Here is a 25,419-nt window from a genome sequence, read left to right as displayed (position 1 = left end):
CAAGTATCAAATTACTAAGAAGTTTGCTTAAAAACCTGCATGACAGTTTACATGACACTAACTTTCCAAAGAAACTTAAAAGACTACCTGGTGGATAGGGAATTTTACAGTACTGAAGACTACATATCAAATTAAATTTGTATGTTTCATTCTTTATAATCAATGATGATGTATAGTGCAATCAAAATGGCTGCCTCCTTAGGTAATAAGTAACGATAAATGGTTTTTGCTTTTGACATGTCCTATATTATGTGTGTATTTAATGTATACAATGTAAGCCTATAGGATCAAATAAAATTCATTTCAATTCAATCACACAGCAGTCATTCATCCTGCTAGGCCCCAATTTGTGAGTATCTGGCAAACAAGAATTTCTCAATATACATTTAGAGTCCTGAAAATAACACTGATTTTTCAAATGGCAGTGTACATTAGTGAATTAGACAGTTAGTTATTGTTGCATGTTCCATGAATCACTTTGGATGATTGATCGTAATGAAGTGGAACAAGTTTTATATTCACATCACACATTAATTTGTACACACGGTTGCATTCTGAAGACTTCTAAGTTTTTTTTAATTTTTTTATTACAAAACGAAAAAAAGATCTACAGATGTGAGTTAGTAATTCCTATTCACCACCTTTTACACAATACAGTAATAGAAATTCTTCCACGGAATAGAAGGAATTGTCAAGGATAAACTTTCTCGGTTTGTTTTCAAATTTTAATTCCGAAATACATTTTTTTCCAATTTGAATTCTCATCAATATGGACCCCTAACAATTCTGAAGTTTCCATCCTATTTATTATCTCCTCACCATGTGTTACACTTATCACTGGTGCAGTACCCCTAAATGTACAGAGCTGAATAAGTTGTGTCTTTTACAAACTGAGGACGAGACCCTTCACAGAAAACCAGTCAACGATACTTTTAAGAACTCTGTTTACAATTTCTTCTGTTGTTGTACATATGCTTGGATTGATTACAATACCAGTGTCATCTGCAAAAGAACTATTTCTACTTCTTGTACATCAGATGGAAGATCATTTACATATATGAGGAACAGTACTGGGCCTAAGATTCAACCTTGGCGAACCCTACGAGATTTCTCCCCAGTCAGAATTATGTCCCTGAATTATATTGCTTGAATTAATGAGTACAACTTTCTGCATTCTTTTGGTTCGATATGATATTATCCTTTGGGTGGCTATACCATCAATCACATAAAACATCAATTTATCTGAGACAGGGGCGGGCAAACGTTGCACGCGACTCATGAGCACACAGCGCTGCACTTGTGCTGCTCGCGTGCAATCGTCGAACGGGGCAGTGGCGACAGCCAGGAGGTTGCGGCAGTGTAGTACCAGGCTAACATGCAGACGTTGAAGCGAAGCGACCACTACGTAGTGAATGTTGTATTTAAAGAACCGGAAAATGCAGAGTGAATCAAGGAAACGGAGAAGTGGAGATTTGCTATCTTTTAAAAAGGAATGGGAGAATCATTTTTTCATTCTGCAAAAACGTGAAAATTCGAAATGTATAATATGTGACAGTATTCTCGCTGGTTAGCAGAAGTTTAATATTGAACGCCATTATAATAAATTTCAATACGTTCCCGTACTTAGTGTAATAAAACAGGAATTTCTCAAGCGATTTGGGGATATATCATACTTATCCCAAGGTTTTGAATAGTTCTCGAGACAATTTGCTGTTTCTGTATATGATAATCATCCTAGTTTGCAAATGGAATTAATAGATCTACACTCTACAGCATAATTCTCGTCTGAGAGACAAGTTCCTTTTGGCAAGATGCATAGTAGATTTTTATCACGACTTTCCACAGCAAGAGTTTCCTCGTCTCCATCGTGAAGCCACGAAGATAATGTCAAGGTTTGGCTTGACATACGTTTGTAAGAGATTTTTTTCTGTTACAAAAATTAATAAGTCTTGGTTAAGAGCAAACATCAGTAATGAAAATTTACGTAACTGTTTGCGTTTGTCTGTATGTAGGAATTTTGTTCCAGACATTAAACGTATTGTAAACGCCACCTTTGATAATTAAATAAAACATATCATAGGTAATAGGTACTCTTTCAAACCATGATTTCTTTCAAGCACTCCTACTTACCTTATTCCCTCATTCAATAAAGCAGGCCAGGAAACAAAATGCATTACAGAGGAAGCAGCGGAGAGACGGTATGGTGGGGAGGGGAGAGAAGCGGGTGGCAGCTTGCCCCTGTGTGCACGCAGAACACCTGTTAACTGCACACGTGCAGGATTCCTACCTGCCCCTGATCTAAGAGAACACCATCATTCTCAATTTCTCATATGCCTTAGAAATGTCACAGAAAATACCAATCACCACTATTTTATTATTTAATGCTTGTAAAATCTGGAGAGTCAGCATTCTCAGTATAGGAGCCCTTCTCAAGCCCAAGCTGTGATTTGCTAAATACACTATTGTTGTTAAGATGAGATACTGTTCTACAGTACATCATCATCTCAAAAATTTTGGAGATTGATGTCAGCAGTGAGTAAGTTGGTATGATGAAGTTTGCAGGTTCAAGTCCTGGTGGATGCTATCTATTCTTTTTTAATTTTTATCGAAAAGACTGATCATTAACCATATCCAGTAATGAGTTGAAATATATTTTTTTTATTTCTAATTTTTGTCATATCATTTTAATCACCATGTAAGTTTTTTTAATTGCTCTCATTTTTCAATTCCTTTTGTTCTTTTTCCATTTGGCATCTTTGTCCATGTTATTTTAATTATTTTTATTTATTTGTCATAATATTTAATGTTAAAAAATACTGATTCAACAGTTAAAAAATTCTTTTTTGTATCATGATGTACATTTCTTTGAATCGTAATTATCACACAAACAGTTACAAACTCTCCTTACATCATGGACAAAGAAATTCAGATAAAGATTTAAACAAAAGAGTGTTTTACAAATAAAACAAAATTCAAGCAAAATGAGTAGTAGAAATAACAATTGCAATAATAGGGGCAACAATATAAAATGATGAACAGGAAGACATTAAATCAAAGTAAGTATACAAAAATAATCAAAATCACATGAACAAAAATTCCAAGTGAAAACTGAATCAAGGGAAAAATGAGAGGAAGTAAAGTTAATACAATGACTAAAATTATGCTTCAAAACACTACAAATAAAGAAATTATATTTACCCAATTAATCAAATAAAAATGTCATTTTGATAAAGATGTAAAAAGAAAGAAAAATACCTGGCAAGCTATCATACTCAAACCTACTACCTACAGTAAGCTAAACACTACACTATGGTGGTCTGGTGGTCTTATGAAATAGAGATAGAAGATAGATAGATAGAGAGAGCGAGAGAGAGAGAGAGAGAGAGAGAGAGAGAGAGAGAGAGAGAGAGAGAGAAGCAATAAGGAGCCTGACATCAAGTAGGAGGCAGGAGTACTGCAGGCCATTATTATTCACAAAACTGGGAGTAATGACTGTTTATAGTCACTGTGCCTCCTTCATGTTACTAAAGATCTACATCCCTTCAGTAGGAGGCACGAGATACACGACCACAACACCTGTCACAAAGTCATTATAAATGTACCAATCTATTGGCTGTCCAAAACAGGAGACTGCTTTCCAACAATTGCCCTGAGAATGTTTGGACTGCTACCAATGGAAGTGCATGTCCTGCCACAGGAGAGATTCAAAAACAAAGTTCCAAGAGACTTAAAAGTATGACCACTATCCTCCATCCAGGAATTTTTTTTCTTTGAAGAAAGTTATTGGATTTACTGAACTTGCACTAAAATTGCAAATCTGTCAAAGAACTAAAATGCAAACAGCAGATGAAATGTGTTTTATTATAAAATACTTAATCTGTGGAAATTTGTTGTAATGTTAAATATTATTCGTATAGTAACATATCAGTTTGATGCAGTTCATCCAGCCAGTGAACGACACAGATTTGGTAATAAAAATGATGATAAACCACATAATGGTTTAACAAAGGTAGACACACCTCTGGTGATGTCTTCTTTTAACTAATACACATGGAGCTGAACTTGGATAATATCATGAAGTAGTAGCTATGTCTTCATTAGGTTATGACAGATGAGATGAGAAGAGAGGTATTTCATTCTGTTTGCATATTTCCACTATACACCTCCTCTTATAATTTTTAACCTACACTACTTCCCAAGCAATCTAACCTATTCTTGATGGCTTCAAACAAGTTGTAACACCAATATGTTATTTCTGCTGGTTTTCATTTGTTCACTTTACACAGTAAAAAACCTAACTTCAGATTAAAATGCCTAAAGACACTCAACTATCTTTTTATTCCACTCAGTAACCAGTGACTTTAGGTTAAAATTATTAACATTTTTAATCTTCATCACAGCTGAACTGTCTTTCCTACAAGCTATTTCAATTTTTTTTCTCTAACTGCAAATTTTTCTTCATGATGACACAAACCTTTCACAACTGCTCTGTAACTTGAACCTGCAAACTTCATCATACCAACTTACTCACTGCTGACATCAATCTCCAAAATTTTTGAGATGATGATGTACTGTAGAACAGTATCTCATCTTACCAACAATAGTGTCTTTAGCAAACTTCACATATCCATGCAAAACAAAATACTGATTGATATAAATGCCATTTACCAAAAATATTTTTAAAGTTTGTTTGACATGACTTTAGCCTCTGAGCCATTGAACATATCAAAGATCATCCAAAATAACATTATCTGCGTTATTTCATCAATCATTGGTACATAACTGGCAAAAATTGGCAATTACATCATTCATTTGAATGATATTATGTTTATACTCAAGAAATTTCACATAAGACCAAATATCTTGACTTCAGAGATACATACAAATAGCCTTGCTAACGAAAGTTACAGATACATATCTACTTTTGTTGAATTCAGATCATTACAAGAGAGGGACCCTAAATAGTACACAGTTACTGTGAGGAAACTTCTAAAGAAACAGAGACTATGACACAATAGGTGTAAAACAAAGCTTAGGACAGCAGAGACAGAGAGATACTCAATGAAACACTTTTGGCTGTCAAGAGAGCAATGCGTGAAGCCTTCAATAACTACTGTAGCACAATTTTTGTTAAGTGATCTTTCACAAAAGGCAAAGAAATTCTGGTCATATGTAAAGAATTTAGTGGCACCAAAGTTATTGTCCAGTCTCTAGTGAATAAAACAGGAATTGAAAATGAGGGTAGCAAAGCAAAAACTGAAAAGATTGACTCCATTTTAAAATGTTCCTTTACAAAAGAAAACCCCAGAGAACTGCCCCAATTTAGTCCTTGTACCACTCAAAATATGAATGAAATAAGTATTAGTGTCAGGATGTTGAGAAACAGGTGAAATCATTAAAATTGAAAAAAGTTCTAGGGCCCGATGGAATCTCTGTCAGATTCTATACTGAATTTGCAGCCGAGTTAGCCCCTCTTAACTTTTAATCTATCGCAGATCCCTCTAATAAAAACCCATGTCCAGTTGATGGAAGAAAGCACAGCTAACGCCTGTCTACAAGAAGGAAGTAGAAGTGATCCATAAAACTACCGTCCAATATCACTGACACTGATTTGTTGTAGAACCTTAGCACATATTCTAGGCTCAAATATAATGAGGTATCTCGAACAAAATAACTTCCTCTATGCCTATCAGCATGGATCCTGGAAACATCGAGCACATGAAAGCCAACTCGCACTTTTCTCACATGACATCCTGAAAGCCATGAATCAAGGTGGTAATTAGAACAGAGCATTTCTCGATTTCCTACACTTATTGTCAAACACTCGATCATATGGAGTATCAACTTAAATTTGTGACTGGACTGGAGAGTTTTTGGTAAAGAGAACACAACATGTTATCTTGGATGGAGCGTTATCATCAAATGTAGAAGTGACTTCAGGTGCGCCCCAGAGAAATGTGTTAGCACTCTTGCTGTTCACGTTGTATATTAATGATCTTGCAGACAATATTAATAGTGACATCAGACTTTCTGCAATTATCTATAATGAAGTACAGTCTGAAAGAAGCTGCATAAATATTCAGTCAGATCTTGATAAGATTTCAAAGTGGTGCTAAGATTGGCAACTTGATTTAAATGTTCAGAAATGTAAAATTGTGCACTGGACAAGATGAAAAAAATGTAGTATCCTGTGACTATAATATCAATGAATCACAGTTGGAATCAGCCAACTCAAAGAAATATCTGGGTGTAACACTTTGTAAGGATATGGAATGGAATGATCATACGCTCAATTGTGAGTAAGGCAGATGGTGGACTTCGGTTTATTGGTAGAGTACAGGGGAAGTACAATCATTCTACAATGGAGACTTCTTACAAATCACTCATGCGACTCATTCTAGAATATTGCTCAAGTGTGTGTGTGTGTGTGTGTGTGTGTGTGTGTGTGTGACTTGTACCAAATAGGACTGACAGGGGATATTGAACATGTACAGAGAAGTGTAGCACGAATGGTCACAAGTCTGTCTGACCACAGGGGAGTGTTACAGTGATATGGAAAAAACTGAACTGGCATACTCTTGAAGACAGACAAACTATCCCATAAAAGTCTACTAACAAAGTTTCAAGAACTGGCTTCAAATGATGACTCTAGGAATATACTACAAACCCCTACATATTGTTCTCTTAGCGATTGTGAGGACAATATCAGAATAAATATAGTAAGCATAGAGGCATTCAATCAATCATTCATCCTGCGCTCCATATGTGGATGGAACAGGAAGACACCCTAATAACTGGTATAACAGGATGTACCCTGCCATGCGCTTTGTAGTGGTTTTCAGTGTATGGATGTAGACGTAGATCAAAAAGTCACCACAAGTCAGAATTACATGAACTGTTTTATAATGACAATTAGTGAAACTGTACTTCAATGTAACTAATTAGTTTCAGAAAGTCACAAGAACAATTGGGAACAACAGTCAAACAACACTAAAACCATTCTATTGCTCTTACCTCTGTTGTCTATTAACCTTGTCAAACCCCACTACTTCCAGAAATCTAGCATTGATTTCCTTTTGTAAGAGTTCCAATCCTTTCCTGTCAATTCCAGCAGTTTCATCTCCTTTCACTTCTCCGTACCGTTCCCTGATTGCTTCAGGGCAACTGACTCCAAAGTTAGCTTTGGCTGGGCGAATGAAGGATCCTGACTGAGGAAACCTTTTTTTAAAAGAAAGTATTTCTATTACTGGCTTGTTGTACAACAGTTCAGAAAATTATTTTTGTAAACACAGGTGAGAATGACAAATACAATTAATGATTAGAGACATCATACTGTGGCACATATGTCCAATCATTAAATTATTAATACACAAATACAACATTCTGCATTTAAATATACCCACAATATTATGCTTGACTAGATAATACCTACTGAACAATCCCACAGTAATAACAATTAACATGCAAGTTGTGGGTTGTAGGTAAGAAATCCAACCACCACCAGGCTACATCAGGTACATATCAGAAGTGTTCAGAAGACATTTTGATACATTACGTATGTTACATCAACTGACCAAATTAAGAAAAGCAACTCCAAAAATCCAACAATTTTCACAAAATTATGCTGCAGCTTAAACACTGAGTGCATAACACACTATTGGTTTATTTAACAGTAGCAATAGGTGTGAAGTTGAACATTAGCAATCCACACCACTTCTCTCAGCATTCTCTAAAGTATTTGAGAGATTAATGACAACAAATCAAGAATACTAACTACTGAATAGTAATCAACATGGCTTTCGAACAGGTAGAAGTACAGCACCACAAATAATGGGTTACACAGATGAAACCATAAGCAGCCTAGAAAACAACAATATTGTTGAGGGAGATATTTCGGGGCTTTCTAAACCTTTCAGTAGCGTTAATCATGAAATTCTTTTAGGTAAGCTGGAAACAATGGAGACAGAAAACAAGTGGTTGCAAAAATATATGCAAAACAGACCAAAGATTGTGCAACTCACGTCAACTCACAAAATCAGGTCAGTAACTGATGTAAAAAAAATTTAAATAGGAGTACTACATAATAGTGTGTTAGGCTCCCTTCCATTCCCTCTTTGTATAATTAACATACAGGTCTCACAGACTACAGCTAACATCATGTTTGCAGATGAAATTAGTGTAATAGTGAGTGATGTTAAGGAATCTCTATCTACAAGAATCGAACAAGCCTCAAGTCGCCGCATTCATGGTTCAATGCCAACTGTCTGATGCATAATGTGAAAAAAAAACTACATTCAATTTGGAAAAATGAATCAAAACCAAGATTTCCAAGTGTTACTGGACACAAATGAGTTAAAAAGGGTACAACTTAAAGAGATGTATGTCGATTAAGACTAAAATTGGAAAGACCATTGTGACATAATTTCATAGTCAACTACTGATTATTTAGCAAGGCTGATCACAAACACCAGCAACAAACTCTCTGACCAAAACCTATATTGATAACATGTAATTTCAATAATTTTATACATAAGATGTGTTGATATTAGAAATGAAATTGTATTTCAAATGCAGCTTTGCGGGCAGAGCTGTGTGGCAAAGTTAACTTGCTAGCAACTGAAGTGCACAAATCTGAGGACAGGATAGCTGCGGTAAAAATCTCTTTAAACGATGACACTAGTGCTGTAAGAAAGAAGTACTTTTGAAAAGTGCAACAGTGAACAGAAATTCAAAGGAGTTCATGATCCCCTTGAATCAAAAGACCACAAATTTAAATCAAAACTTGCAACAGCTGAGTCAAATTTAGAGACACACAATTTCGGTCGGTGACAGTATTCAAGCCCAAATGGTTAATGTACTTAATAAAGTTGAGGCCATAAGTAATTTTGTAGTACAAAGTATAACTAATTTAAAAAGAATAGAAACTGAAACCAACCAAACCTAGAAAACATTGGTGTTAGAGTAAAGAATCTGCAGGAAGTTTGTTTTGCAATTCACAATAATGGTATATGGGGCAATGTGAAAGTGAAATGTTTCAGGGAAAGAAAAATATTATGCTCTAGATTTTACTCAATGTTGCAGCAATAATTTTGTACCTTACATGACAGACACCCAAGACTTTTAGAGGGAGATGTGGTAAAACAGACTAACTAAAGAAAATTTAAAAAATTAAGTTATCAGTACTTTGAAAGAAGTTTTCTTTACTATTTCTGGTCTGAAGCCAAATGGATTAAAATCCAGAATGAGATCTTGAATGGATTAACCTATTGGGAAGAAAAAGGTAGCAAGAAGGAATTGTGCAAAAATTGGTTAAAGAAACCTGTCGCTTTAAGTCTTAACTGAAACTGCCACTCTGAGAAGGTGAGTTCCTAAGAGCTTTCAGTGGGGCCGAATGCATCTGCTAATTCAATGGAACACTTTTTGACTACCTCCAAAAGTTGGATGGGACCTTGAACTGCAGTTAACCAACATCTGGGCAGTTCGCATCCAAATAGGAATTTTACATACGAAGAGAAGGTAATGGATTTGGGAGGGAGGGAGGGAGGCATCAAAATAGATAACAATTCAGTAGAAGCTGAAATGAAATGATTTAAATGAAAACTCTATAACAGGTAACATACGTAAGGTCAATATGAGTCTTTGGTTAGGTAAGCGTATTTTGGTAACTGTTCTGTTATTACTTTTGCAAGTATTATTGTAATTTTATGTCTTTTTGTTATCTGTATGTGTATATATTACTGAAAGTGTAATTTAAGTACATGTACTGTTGCTGAGTGTCATTTTTTTCTAATAAAATATCTCTATTGAAACATATCTTTAATTTTGCTCTATACCTCAGTCATTCAGTTCAGTGGCAGAATCTTATATGCTGATGTTAATATTAGCTCACTACCTCCCATGATTGTAAGACATGCATTCAATTTTTGTAGGTTACTATGTGAAAGCCACTGCGTGGTCAACCTGCAATCCATTGAAGAGAAGTAAGATGTGGCAGTTATAGGACACAGGCTAAGACCATGAGATGTGAAACACACGTATGGACACACTGCATACCACTGAAGATGATTGAAATGATGTAGCTACAGGGACACTTGCTAAGACCAAGTGATGTGAAAATCCACTGCATTAACTGATTATACATCATGGGAGTCGATACAGTAAAAACATTTTTTTTATAATTTTTCTCAATTAAATACATTTTTTTAGTTATAGTAAAAAAAATTTGTGTGTGTTATATCAGTGTATCTTCCTCAAATTATTGTGAGTTCTTATACTTAAGTGATATATCATGTTTCATACAATAGGCCCTAAACTTGAATATAATGCTGACAGTAATGTGTATTTGTATTTCACTTCCCATGTTTTTGCAAAGTGTTACTTAAGTAACTTACTTATGGAAACATGGACACACATCTAGTTTAGAGTATGTATACTTTATTTAAACAATATAAAATCCAGGATGGAATGTTACAATTTTATGAAAAGGAAAGTTGCTACTCACCATATAGCAGAGATTCCGAGTTGCATATAGGCACAACAGAAAGGCTGTCACAAAGCTTTCGGCCAGGAGGCCTTCATCAAAAATAGACAACAGAGAACACACACACACACACACACACACACACACACACGATTGCAGTCTCAAACTACTGAAACTGCACTGCAAGCAGCAGCACCAGTGCATGATGGGAATGGTAACTGGGTGGGGGTAAGGAGAAGGCTGGGGTGGGGGAGGGAGGGAGAGAGAGAGAGAGAGAGAGAGAGAGAGAGAGAGAGAGAGAGAGAGAGAGAGGGGGATAGCAGGGTGCCGGTGGCGGACAGTGCAGTGCTGCTCGGGAACGCACAGGGATAAAGTGGATAGAGATCAGGGCAGCTAATAGAGAGTAGGGCAGCTATGTGCAGTTGGGAGGTTAGATTGTGGGCTAGACATGGTGACTGCAGACCAACTGCAATTGTTATAATAACAATAACTGTTTTTTTCCCCATGGTTTTCCCAAATTGTTAAGATGGATGCTCAGATGGTTCTATTGATAAGACCTTGGCCGACTTCCTAGCCTAACATCGCCTAATTCTATACAATTTTATATAATATGTTTGATACATCCTAAACTGTTGTGCCAAATGGGCAAATGACATACTCCTAGACAAACAAATAAATAATAAAATATAATAAATTGGTGATCATTCACCATTCATCTTGATGTGAATTTGCCAGTATAAACCACCATGACAATATAAATAAATGAATACAGGCAGCAAAACCAAAATCAACAAGTAATGAAAATTTTGGCTTAATCGCAGTCTGGGATGTTCAAAGTCAACCGTTAATAGCTCCAGAATAATTAGTCAATACCAAAGCTGGAATAAAAGAATGGAAAATCCAGGATGGAATGTTTCTAATGTCTTGGCTTTTTTTGGTCACTTGCTCTTGTCTTAACCTACAAACAAAAAGGAAATGTAATCAAAATGTAAATGAATACTTATTTCCTATCACTGAAAAGCTGGCTAAATATATGTCAAGCAAAATGGGCTCTTGGCAAGGATCTACTGCATAATGGTTGTTACTAACTCCTGAATGGTATGTTATGTGTAATTTGTAACAGTGCTGTGTGAAAGACTGTAATCATGTTCGGCAAGGTAGTTTGTGTGTATACTGTTATGAATGTTTTTCAAAAAGAAAGTGAGAGAATGCTGATACTTACTTTTATATAGCAGTATGAGATTACAGAAAAGAAGATCTTATCCACAGAATGGATTATAATCTCACGCCCTTCCTCAAAGGAGACACGATATTTAATTCAGGACACAGATGCACCATGGGTAATCAGGAATTTTGAACTATTTGTACACAACCACCTTTTTTCCCTTTCTGGACAAATTCTGGTAATGACATTTTCTTTTTCCCAACACCAAGATTCATATTGGCACTTCATGTTAGAGTTAGAATGCACTAATATGTATAAAATTCTCAGCTACAGAGGCAGCAAACAGCAACCAGTAGCCAGAGAAGGTGCAGAATAGTATTAGAGGACATGGAAGCATGAACTTAACAAATTATATGATAAATTTACTACTTGAGAAAATTCAATATCCTTTGCTTTCAACATTTACAATGAATTGAGTATGATAATGTCCCCACTTGACATCTAGGTTGTTGTGACAGTCTGAGCTGTAGCATAGCTCAAGTTGTAAGTTTGGTTGGAAGGTGACAATTAGGTAGCAAGTTGACAAAGTCAACGAATGTGAATACAAAATGTAGGTTCTGGTAACAGATTAATTTAAAATGTAGTAGGAGGAGGAGATGGGGGTTACATGAAATCTGAGCTACTGGTATTTAAACTTGTGTTTGGGTTTTAGGTATCAAAGGCTTTGTATGTGGTATACAGGGCAACTGAAATGCGCAGTACCACATTTTGGAGTTGCATGTGTTGGGTTTTTGGTATCAAAGGCTTCATTTAAGCTATATAGGCCAAGGGAAATTTGCGATACTGCATTTCTGAGTTGGGTGTGTTGGTTTCTTGGTACTGAGGGTTCTGTTTGAGCTATATAGCTCTAGTGAAAAGTATGATTCCTGTAGTTTTCATGTTTGTAGAATATGTCGCATTTTGAGAAATTTTGGTGTAGAGTTTTGTGGATAATATTTGTTTTGGCACTGTGCCGTTTTTCGTATAGATTTATACACTCCTGGAAATGGAAAAAAGAACACATTGACACCAGTGTGTCAGACCCACCATACTTGCTCCGGACACTGCGAGAGGGCTGTACAAGCAATGATCACACGCACGGCACAGCGGACACACCAGGAACCGCGGTGTTGGCCGTCGAATGGCGCTAGCTGCGCAGCATTTGTGCACCGCCGCCGTCAGTGTCAGCCAGTTTGCCGTAGCATACGGAGCTCCATCGCAGTCTTTAACACTGGTAGCATGCCGCGACAGCGTGGACGTGAACCATATGTGCAGTTGACGGACTTTGAGCGAGGGCGTATAGTGGGCATGCGGGAGGCCGGGTGGACGTACCGCCGAATTGCTCAACACGTGGGGCGTGAGGTCTCCACAGTACATCGATGTTGTCGCCAGTGGTCGGCGGAAGGTGCACGTGCCCGTCGACCTGGGATCGGACCGCAGCGACGCACGGATGCACGCCAAGACCATAGGATCCTACGCAGTGCCGTAGGGGACTGCACTGCCACTTCCCAGCAAATTAGGGACACTGTTGCTCCTGGGGTATCGGCGAGGACCATTCGCAACCGTCTCCATGAAGCTGGACTACGGTCCCGCACACCGTTAGGCCGTCTTCCATTCACGCCCCAACATCGTGCAGCCCGCCTCCAGTGGTGTCGCGAAAGGCGTGAATGGAGGGACGAATGGAGACGTGTCGTCTTCAGCGATGAGAGTCGCTTCTGCCTTGGTGCCAATGATGGTCGTATGTGTGTTTGGCGCCGTGCAGGTGAGCGCCACAATCAGGACTGCATACGACCGAGGCACACAGGGCCAACACCCGGCATCATGGTGTGGGGAGCGATCTCCTACACTGGCCGTACACCACTGGTGATCGTCGAGGGGACACTGAATAGTGCACGGTACATCCAAATCGTCATCGAACCCATCGTTCTACCATTCCTAGACCGGCAAGGGAACTTGCTGTTCCAACAGGACAATGCACGTCCGCATGTATCCCGTGCCACCCAACGTGCTCTAGAAGGTGTAAGTCAACTACCCTGGCCAGCAAGATCTCCGGATCTGTCCCCCATTGAGCATGTTTGGGACTGGATGAAGCGTCGTCTCACGCGGTCTGCACGTCCAGCACGAACGCTGGTCCAACTGAGGCGCCAGGTGGAAATGGCATGGCAAGCCGTTCCACAGGACTACATCCAGCATCTCTACGATCGTCTCCATGGGAGAATAGCAGCCTGCATTGCTGCGAAAGGTGGATATACACTGTAGTAGTGCCGACATTGTGCATGCTCTGTTGCCTGTGTCTATGTGCCTGTGGTTCTGTCAGTGTGATCATGTGATGTATCTGACCCCAGGAATGTGTCAATAAAGTTTCCCCTTCCTGGGACAATGAATTCACGGTGTTCTTATTTCAATTTCCAGGAGTGTATTTAGATTGCCCCAACCCTAAACCCCAACTTCCTGACATTGTCACATCAGTTTCATTTTAGGCTACTGTTAGAGTGAAATATTTTCATGTTGTTTTTATTTTTGTACACATTTCTCTGTAGATACATTACGGTTGATGACGTCACGGGTCACAGCAGACAGGTGGAATCTGACACTTCCATAATGCCTAAAACTATATTGAAGTTTCTTTAAAAAGCATGTGAAAAGATATATTGTAAATTTGGTTAGAGAAACAACTGACAAAGGAAATTATGAATATAACAAAGTAAATTATCTTATACTGGGTAGAAACCACATTTAGGCTCAATCCATACCTAGTGGTCCAGCACTGGTTGCTTGACCATCTCAGAAAAATATATTTGCTGGGTGAATTCCCCAATGTTTAGTACTCACAAAAATATTAAAAAAATTGTTTATTATTTTGAAATGGCAGCCATATTTGTAAGCATCTACATTTTTTACAATTATTCAGTAGTGGATCGTCCTAAGCCTTTCAGATAAAATGCATTTAGTTCAGCACACACTGGGCTACAAATTAACACTATTATCACTTAGCTGAATGTATTCTTTAATATATTTTTATCAGTTCAAACTTATCAGCCACAAATTAAGAAAACTCAAAGTTTTAACAGTAGTTTTCCAAAGAACGATTAATTGCTCAGCTTTAATATTTTTCTGCTATTACACTGTATAGTATAGTTACTTTTTATATAGTATCAATGGCAAGCAGCTCACACTTTAAAAAATACACTATTCAAAAAAAGGGGACCTTTTTTTTTAATTTTTCCATTTTGTGGCCTGCAATATCTTTGTTGGGGGACCAGATAAAAATCTGAAACTTTCACAGTTAATAGACCTTTATGACATCAACCTCAGTATAAATTGCAACTTTGAGATTCAATTGTAAGTTATGGGGAAAAAATTACAAACACGAGTCAAAAACTCATTTTTTAACATCTGCAATATCTGGTAGGCTAATCAAATAAAGTATACCAACTGCTTAATGTAACACACCACATTACACTAGATAATGATTATTTGTCAAAACAATGCTGTGGTAATTGTTTCAGCAGGCTAACAATTGCATCTGCAAGCCTATACAAGTCTGATTGTTGTCTTCCCCCTTACACCAACAATTGTCGACTCACTTATTTAGCAAGAAGTTCTTGAAGTGTGCAGCTGAAAATGGTGTCTCAATGTTCTGTTGGTGTTATTATTAATGAAGCATGTCATAAAAGCGTGTACGGAGTGTATCCTAAAGCCATTACTTTAATCGAAGATTACAGTGAAGAAGAAAAGTGTTGTTTTACTTACAAGTCGGCCCAGAGGTCAAACCAACAAGCAAGTACCATGAAATACTTAAAATAATTTCATCACCTTTTTAGTCAGTCTTGCATGGACCCTTTTGAGAAACAAAAGAAACCTATAACAAAAGGTCTGCGAGAAATAACATTTGATCATTATTCTAAAAATAATAGCCCTTTTGTCAATCCCATACCAGGAAAAACATTGCGTCCAACATGTTATTCTAAGATATTTGTAATTCACAAGAGAAAGGATAGTGAAACCTCAGATACACAATTTTGTGATTTATCAGCAACCATAAAAAAGTAGATACAGCTTGTGAAATCCTGGGCATATCGCCTGCTAGTAAAGTCAGAAAACTAAGTCAAGATAAAAGACCAAGTGCCTTGTATACAAAAACTGAGAAAGTGGCAGCTACAGTCAAAAGGAATTTGGAAGTTTCATTTAAAAATACAGTTTGTACTAAAACAGATGGAAGTTCTAAAACTTCACCAACCGGATATGATGATTTGATAGAAAAACTAAATGCTGTACTTCAAACAAAGAGGATAAAATTAAGATTATCTGTTTACTGCCAAATTATTGGAGTTGAGCAAAAGTTAGTGATGAATTTAATGTGTCAGAACGTCTTGTTAAGTTAACAAGGCAATTAGTAAAAGAACAGGGAATTTTACCAGCATTACAAAAGAAAAGTCCATCTAATTTGGTAGATGAAAACACAATCAATAAAGTTGTAAAGTATTATGATGATGACAATAACAGCAGTTTGATGTCTGGCAAAAAAGACTGTGTTTCTGTGAAGGAAAATGGTTCTAAGATTCAAAGACAAAACACGTTAATATTGAGTAATTTAACTGAACTATTCACTGAATTTAAAAAAGAAAATCCCGACATTAAAATTGGAAGATCAAAGTTTTACAATTTGAGACCAAGATTGTGTAGTGTTGCAGGGGCATCTGGCACCCATAATGTTTGTGTTTGTTTGTATCATCAGAACGTAAAGTTGATGATAGTTGGGGCCAATCATAGAGTTGACTATAAAGACCTTTTGGAAGTTATGGTATGCAGTATTGACAGTTACAATTGTATGATCAAGGGAAAATGCGAAGATTTTCCAGGCAAACAAGCCTAACTTGAAATATTTGAAGAATCCGAAGAAGATGATTTGATGCCTGACAATATAAAATACAAACAATGGGTGACACAAGACAGAACTGAAATGGTGACAGTCATAAAAACATGAGAAGAGTTTTTTGAAGTGTTGGTGGCTAACCTTGAAAATCTGAAAATGCATGCATTATTTTATTGGAAAAGCTAAAAGTAAATTTTTGAAAGACAAAAAGCAAAAACTTGGCAGCTGATGAATGCTTAGTTCTTGCTGACTCTTCAAAAAATTATTCCTTTGTTTTTATAGATGAAGTACGAGGGCACAACTGGGTAAACTAACAGGCCACAGTTCATCCATTTGTATTCTATTATAAAGGTGAAGATAAATTGATGAGCCACAGCTTTTGTATCATAAGTGACTACCTTGAACACAACACTACAGCAGTGCACACTTTTTAACTAAAATTAACAACCTAGATTAAACAGCACCACCCTTCCATAAAAAAACTGATTTACTTTTCGGATGGGGCAGCAAGTCAATATGGGGGGGGGGGGGGGGGGAGAATCTCCTTTCATAAAGAAGATTTTGGGTTTGATGCAGAATGGCACTTTTTCACTTCATGCCATGGGAAGAATCCTTGTGATGGTGTCGGGGGTACAACAGAGCGAGCTGTCACAAAAGCAAGTCTGCAACAGACCGATGACAATCATATCATAACGCCTCAAGAAATGTTTGAATTACGTAAAAAACATATTAAAGGAACTACCTATGTTTTTGTACAATGTGAGGAAATACAATACGTCTATATTCAGTGTCTTGAAGGAAAGATACAACACTTGTCAGAAGATTAAAGGCACTCGATCTTTTCATTGTTTTGTACCCCATTCAGACAACTTACTGAAGAGTAAGATCACATCAACTTCGCCTGATAGTGAACTTCATCAGTGTGGAAATCTTGTACAACTGGTTCTTCAAAATAAAGACATAGTGGCTTGTGTTTACGATGAACAGTGGTGGATTGGTGAAGTTGATAATATTGACTGTCAAAACCAAGATGAACATGTATTTTATCACCCTCCAGGATCAAGGGCATCTTTTAAAAAAAAATTGAGAACGATCAAGGTTGGATGCCTCTTAAAAATGTACTAAGGAAGCTGTCTCCCATGGAATTTACAACTGTGACTGTGCAAACTTATAATCTAACACCCAAACTGAGTGAACAAATTTCTCAATGTAAATGAGCGATTTACTAAAAACAAATAACAAGAGAACAATATAACGTAATTAGCAGCCTTATTTTCAATAAGAAAAAGTAAGGAATCATAGATATGATTAAATTATATACTGTAACTGATATATTTTATTCCATAAGCCTAGATATCACAAATGTTAAAATAACTTATTTTTGACTCATGTTTGTAATTTTTTCCATAGCTTCCAACTGAATCTCTAAGTTGAAATTTATACTGAAGTTGATATCATGAAGGTCTATTAACTGTGAAAGTTTCAGATTTTTATCTGGTCCCCAAACAAAGATACTGCACGCTACAAAATGGAAAAATTAAAAAATATCCCTTTCTTTTAAAAAAAAAAAAAAAATACTGTATTTTTAAGTGCAAGCTGCTCATAATTGATACTCTATAAAAAGTAGTCTAGCTATAAAATACAGTGTAATAGCAGAAAAAATTTTAAAGCTGAGAAATTAATCTTTCTTTGGAAAACTACTGTTAAAAAATTGAGTTTTTTTTAATTTGTGGCTGATAACTTTGAACTATTAAAAATATATTAAAGAATACATTCAGCTAAGTGATAATGGTGTTAATTTGTAACTCAGAGTGTGCTGAACTAAATGCATTTTATCTGAAAGGCTTAGGATAATCCACTACTGAATATCTGTAAAAAATTAAGATGCTTGTGAATACGAAAAAAACGCATGTGGCCTGGTACAAATATAGCTGCCATTTCAAAATAATAAGAAATAAATTTTTTAAAAAATATTTTTGTGACTACTAAACATTGAGGAATTCACCCAGCAAACATAATTTTTTTCTGAGATGGTCAAGCAACCTTTTTTCAAAATAAAATTTCAGACCTAATACCAGATAAGGTGTAAAAGACATCTGAGGTATGCAGAATGGCAAGCACCAAGAGATGACAAAGTTCCATCAGAACTGTTTTACAGTTGGAGGAAAATTCATACTACAGGAATCTGCAATATTATTTACAGAATGTTTGCAAAAGAAAGCATATCTCCAAACTTTATCCAGAGCAGTGGATGTCACATGGTTGATGATAATAAGTCTTTGATCGTCATTTTAATACAACAAATATTAAATTAATTTGCCCTTTAAACTGTCAGTTACTGCAAGCAGACAATGTTCTCTTTTCGTACACTTGTTCTCTTTCATTATATCACAGTCAGACCCACACAGTGGAAAACAAGGCGCATTTTGTGTCTATTTCTAACTTCCCATTTCATCAATAAACAGTACTGTTTCTTGTACAATGTATAAGGTTATTTATGTGTGTTTCCACTTGCTGGTAGAGACATGTTGTAGATACTGTGAAGACATATAATAATGCTGAAGAATGCTGCCTTACCTTGCCTTGAAATATCTAACATCATTGTACATTCCATCATGCTTTCCTCTATGTGGCTCATCCCAGTCAATACCCAGCCATATTCCTTTAGTTGGTGGCACTTCTCCAATGTACTTCACAGTTCCATATGAACCACTGCATTCTATGCGCTGACCCAACTGAAGTAACGAGAACTCATCTTTCGTCGTGTTCCCAGGAATATTTGGGCCAATCATTATCAAGACAAAACTGAAATATAAACACAACTTAAAGACACAAATTCAGAATTTGACAATAGCATTTTCAAACTGTTGTGACTATTTATCTCCGCAAATTCTTTTTACTGATAGGTCTCGCTCTCACTGACATCTAAATGATCTTAAATGGAACATTAAATCGGTTTAATATCAAAAGTGTGTTATTCTAATAGGGCACCTGTCAAATCGGTCCACATATAAGAAAAAAACATATGAAAAGGTTGCATCGCAGTCGTAAATATAAACTGTAAAATACTACTGGTATCTCAGACGTCATATCCACTACACGCACTTTATTAATTCACTGAATAAATATGTTTTGTTTCTTTCAGCATAAATAAATTTCCTTCGCATCCAGTCAGTACGAGTCCTTTCAACTTCTCTTCAAGATAAGTGCTTAAAATGACTGTGTCATTCGGCCTGTTTTTCATATTACTGGAGAACAGGGCTCTTCAGTTCTAAACTCGAAGAATTCCTCGTTCGGATAAACACGTTTGCAGTACCTTTGACAATGTGCATCCCATGAGCTATTGACACACCCGCAACAAACGCTGACGCGCTTCATTATAGTAAAGTAACTAAACAATCTGTACTCAATTCACATAGCGTAACGAGCAGACGCTATTTCATTTTATACTTTCTACGCAATCAGTAATATTTTTATAACCATGCCACATTACACTCAACACAAATTTCACTAATGAAAATACATTTCAGGCTACAAAGAAGTGTGTAATTTGTTTATAATGTCTACAAAGGAAATTCATTACGCTAAACAGCATAAAAATATCAAGCTACCATTCATTTGACGTTCACAATTTTGTGCCGTTTACTGTATTCGAAGGAGCGTAAGACTGTTTTATCTCTGGATCACCATGGAATTACTCAAGGATGTTTGTGGAAAGAATCTTCCTATCCCATTTCAGCAGTATTTATTTTATTATTTGAAAATTGTAATTTGAATTAATGTTTGCTAATCGGTTAGAAAAATATTGCTATTACTTTCGCAGACTTTGGTGAAGCCAATCGCTGAATCGCTTCGCATATGTTTTACAACTAGCAGAGAAAGGGTGCTGAACATAATAGAGTACAGTTGGTTTCGGAAAAAACAAATTAGAATAGGTTCTTCCAACAAATTATTGACGAAAAAGACAAACAGAATACTGACATGGTTACGAGGAGCGCTTGCAAAATCTATATTCTGCAAATCAACATGAAGGTTGGTGCCAGAAGTGCATTTTATATCTATGACATACGAGGATTTTCTCTTACGTTCCCCGTCAACATAAGCTACAAAAGTTCCACCCGCAAACATCCAACCTGAAGAAAAAAAAGGAAACTTGGGTATTTTCGATCTGTGGTCTTCACAAAGCAATTTGATTATTTAAAGAAAAAACTGGATATAAGTGGTGAAAGAGTATACAGGGTGAGTCACCTAACATAACCGCTGGATATATTTCGTAAACCACATCAAATACTGACGAATCGATTCCACAGATCGAACGTGAGGAGAGGGGCTAGTGTAATTGGTTAATACCAACCATAAAAAATGCACGGAATATGTTTTTTAACACAAACCTACGTTTTTTTTTTTAAATGGAGCCCCATTAGTTTTGTTAGCACATCTGAACATATAACCAAATACGTAATCAGTGCCGTTTGTTGCATTGTAAAATGTTAATTGCATCCGGGATATTGTAACCTAAAATTGACGCTTGAGTACCACTCCTCCGCTGTTCGATCGTGTATATCGGAGAGCACCGAATTACGTAGAGATCCAAAGGGACCGGTGATGGACCTTAGGTACAAAAGAGACTGGAACAGCACATTACGTCCACATGCTAACACCTTTTTATTGGTATTTTTCACTGACGCACATGTACATTACCATGAGGGGTGAGGTACACGTACACACGTGGTTTCCGTTTTCAATTACGGAGTGGAATACAGTGTGTCCCGACATGTCAGGCCAATAGATGTTCAATGTGGTAGCCATAATTTGCTGCACACAATTGCAATCTCTGGCGTAATGAATGTCGTACACACCGCAGTACATCTGGTGTAATGTCGCCGCAGGCTGCCGCAATGCGTTGTTTCATATCCTCTGGGGTTGTAGGCACATCACGGTACACATTCTCCTTTAACGTACCCCACAGAAAGAAGTCCAGAGGTGTAAGATCAGGAGAACGGGCTGGCCAATTTATGCGTCCTCCACGTCCTATGAAACGCCTGTCGAACATCCTGTCAAGGGTCAGCCTAGTGTTAATTGCGGAATGTGCAGGTGCACCATCATGCTGATACCACATACGTCGACGCGTTTCCAGTGGGATACTTTCGAGCAACGTTGGCAGATCATTCTGTAGAAACGCGATGTATGTTGCAGCTGTTTGGGCCCCTGCAATGAAGTGAGGACCAATAAGGTGGTCGCCAATGATTCCGCACCATACTGTTACAGTCCACGGTCGTTGTCGCTCTACCTGTCTGAGCCAGCGAGGATTGTTCATGGACCAGTAATGCATGTTCCGTAGATTCACTGCCCCGTGATTTGTGAAACCCGCTTCATCGGTAAACAGGTAGAACTGCAACGCATTCTCTGTTAATGTCCATTGACAGAATTGCACTCGATGATTAAAGTCATCACCATGTAATTGCTGATGTAGCGACACATGAAACGAGTGAAAGTGGTGACGATGCAGTATGCGCATGACACTACTTTGACTCAGTCCACCGGCTCTCGCAATGTCCCGTGTACTCATGAGTGAGTTCATGGCAACAGCAGCTAACACACCAACTGCACCCGCTTCTCCTGTGACGGGCCTGTTACGGACCCGTTTGCGTGCTACGACCATACCTGTTGCATACAGTTGACGGTAGATGTTTTGCAATGTGCGACACGTTGGATGCTCTCTGCCTGGGTACCGTTCTGCATACACCCTGCAGGCTTCAGCTGCATTTCGTTGACACTCGCCATAGATGAGTATCATCTCCGCCTTTTCAGAGTTCGAATACACCATGGTCACATTTCCTACAACACTACACTATCACAGACGTCTGGTAACACGGTGTACTACAGTTGGTCTGCATGCAGAGACGAATGCAGAATAACAATAGCAGCAAGCACTACATGCGGACACTGCGACAGCTAGACCAAACCACAACAGTGCACTACAGCCACACTCGTGAACACAGTCGTCATCGTAAACATGTCCCTGCAGATGCTGCTCGCCGACCATGGCCCGTGTTTGTTACAACACGCAACTGAACGTCGGAGGTTTCAAGCATCAACTTAAGGTTACAATATCTCCGGATGTAATTAACATTTTACAATGAAACAAACGGCACTGATTACGTATTTGTTTATATGTTCAGATGTGCTAACAAAACTAACGTGGTTCCATTTAAAAAAACGTAGTTTTGTGTTAAAAAACATACTTCCGTGCATGGTTTGTATTAAACAACTACACTAGCCCCTCTCCTCACCTTCAGTCTGTGGAATCGGTTCGTCAGTATTTGATGTGGTTTACGAAATATATCCAGCGGTAACGTTAGGTGATTCACCCTGTATACAACAATGGCAATGTCATACGAAGTTGGAAATTGGAAAATTTTCTAGAACAAGAGATGCTGAGTTTACTCATCAATTAGAAGGACATAATCTAAATGTAGAACATCAAATTTCTGAAGAAAAATGAAGGGAAAATTTTGAAGACGAGGAAAGAAGAGAAGATCTAGAAACAGAAAAAAGGGATCTACTAGAGGATCAAAATATAATTATGAAACCAAGAAATCAAATAGATTTTAATGACTGTGTCACACTCACATACAAGGAATATGCACTGAAGTGGAAGATAAGTAAAATTAGATAATGTTATAAATATAAAGAAAGATTCACTGAAGGAAAATGGAACATTTACACTGATGAAAAAAAACTGCTCATGGGAAAGATATAATTGAAGGAAAATGGAGTATCTACAATTAGGGGTTGTGGAAAGTAGAAGGCTATGTTAGTTGCAACAGAGTGTCAACATGATCAATGGATAAGGGATTTTAAAGAGATTTTTAGGTGCTTGAAGAAATTAGTCCCCTGAGATTACTATTTGCACTTGCGATAGCATAATATTTTAGAATTATGGCCTTTAATTTCAAAACTGCCTTTCGTGATGGTGATCTGAAGGGTCAAGTAATCGTGGAAGTTCCAGAGGGATACAAAGCTCTTGGGAGAAATTACCTGTTCGAAAAGGCACTGTACTGATTAAAACCAACTAACAAGCTCCTTTGGAGTGTAATAAGACACTGAACGTGATTCTTAAGAATGCAGAGGTCATCCAACTGAAATCTGACCATTGCTGTTACAAATCAGATACTGAATAGAAAATGTATCTTGCTGCATGTGTTGATGATGATACTTAATTTGGAGGCAACACCAGTGAAACGGAAATCTCCTGCAAAAACTGAAGAAAATTTTTTAGATTACAATTAATGAAAAACCAAAAATGTTTCTTGGACTTGATAAGGTACAGAAGGGAAAATTCAAAAACAAATCCATTTTCACTACAAGCAGAAAATGCAACAAAGTTATACAGCTTATTGTAATTAGTTAGTTATAGTTGGGGTCACAACCAATGGCAGTAGTGTTTAGGCTTGTTCTGCACATCTATGTCACATGTTTTCCAACAGCCAATCAGCGTTCAGCAGTATTCTGACCGCTATACTATGAATGTCACAGGTGGTGTGGACATAAAACGTGATCGTAGCGACTTATTTAGTTAATTTTTATTCCATTAGTTCTTGTTGTCATCGCTGATGTTGGCGGTAAGCGCAAAATTCTTCAAAAAGCTAGAAGGAGACGTAATTTGTGGGATACCGGCTTTTATCAAGGGCTTACGTATTCCACGGATCATTTTGGACAATAAATTGTAATGATATGGAATCAGCCATTTTACATTCACATCGCAAATTAACCTAACATACTGATGTGAGTTAGTAATTCCTACCTAATGTCTTTTATACACTAGGGTATAAAAGGAGTTGTGAAGGAGAAATTTTCTCAGTATGTTTTCTGATTTTACTTTGCCATTTGCCAGACTTCCTTTTATGACACTGGGTGGGGGAACAAATGTACTAATTGCAGCATTGTGCACCCCCATTGTGCTAAAAACAAACTTAATGAGGAGAAATGAATGTCATTTTTCATTCTGGTATTGTAATATGTACATCATGATTCCTTTTGAACTGCAGCTGATTATTTATAACAAACTTTGTTAGGGAAAAAAATATACTGTGAAGCAGTAGTCAGAATGCTCAGTTTCTCTAACAGATATGTAGAAGATGGTCAAAGGTGAGATCCAACATATTATTCTTACAGCACGTTATCACACAATGAAGACTTTCTTTCTTAAAGATGAGTTACCTGAGAACATTATTCCATGTGACATTATTGAATGAATATATGCGACTTATGTCAAACTATTCATTTGTTTCTCCCCAATATCTGCAATGATTCGAAGACCAAATGTGGCTGAACTACGTAGTTGTAGGACATCCAGAATGTGAATTTTCCAATTTAAATTCTGATCAGTATGGACACCTAAGAATTTTTTAATTTCCACCCTATTTATAATTTCATCACCATGTGCTAAACTTATAGATTTAGTACCCCTAGATGTGCAGAACTGAATATGCGGTGTCTTTTTAAGGTTGAGGTTGAGACCATTCACAGATAATCAGTCAATGATACTTTACATAACTTTGTTTACCACTTCTTCTGTTTCTGAATCTATGCTTGGATTTATTAAAATACTAGTGTTGTCTGAAAAAAACAATCAATTCTGCTTGTTGTATACTGAATCTAAATCGTTACCATATATGAGAAACAATTGTGAACGAAATACTGCGACCAGGGGAAACACATAAGTGGTTTCTCCCCAGTAAGAACTATGTTTCTAGACTTAATTGGTTGCATTATTAATGACTGCATTCTTTTGTTAGAATGATGTTATCCATTGGTTGTCTGTTCCGCCAGTCCTATAAAACTTCAAGTTATCTA

General features: G+C 37.1%; 1 protein-coding gene across 3 annotated transcripts in view; it reads right to left on the bottom strand.

The window, feature by feature from the left end:
• Window positions 1–20,643, bottom strand: part of LOC124777690 (tubulin-specific chaperone E) — a 70,207-nt gene extending 49,564 nt beyond the window's left edge. For 2 of the 3 annotated variants that reach the window (XR_007015767.1, XM_047253170.1), the window contains exons 1-3: window positions 20,172–20,328; window positions 19,138–19,365; window positions 7,015–7,218 (exon numbers count right to left, since the gene is read on the bottom strand). Coding sequence is in view for 2 of the 3 variants with exons in the window: in XM_047253170.1 (XP_047109126.1) it covers window positions 7,015–7,218; window positions 19,138–19,352 (419 nt within the window). In the remaining variant the exon portion in view is untranslated. Of the gene's footprint in view, window positions 1–7,014; window positions 7,219–19,137; window positions 19,366–20,171; window positions 20,329–20,541 lie in introns of those variants that run through there. The other variant, XM_047253171.1, reaches the window with a different exon arrangement.
• Window positions 20,644–25,419: the final 4,776 nt, after the last annotated feature.

Source organism: Schistocerca piceifrons, chromosome 2 (genome assembly GCF_021461385.2).
Source record: "Schistocerca piceifrons isolate TAMUIC-IGC-003096 chromosome 2, iqSchPice1.1, whole genome shotgun sequence".
Lineage (NCBI taxonomy): Eukaryota > Metazoa > Arthropoda > Insecta > Orthoptera > Acrididae > Schistocerca > Schistocerca piceifrons.
This window is presented reverse-complemented; position numbering and strand designations above follow the sequence as displayed.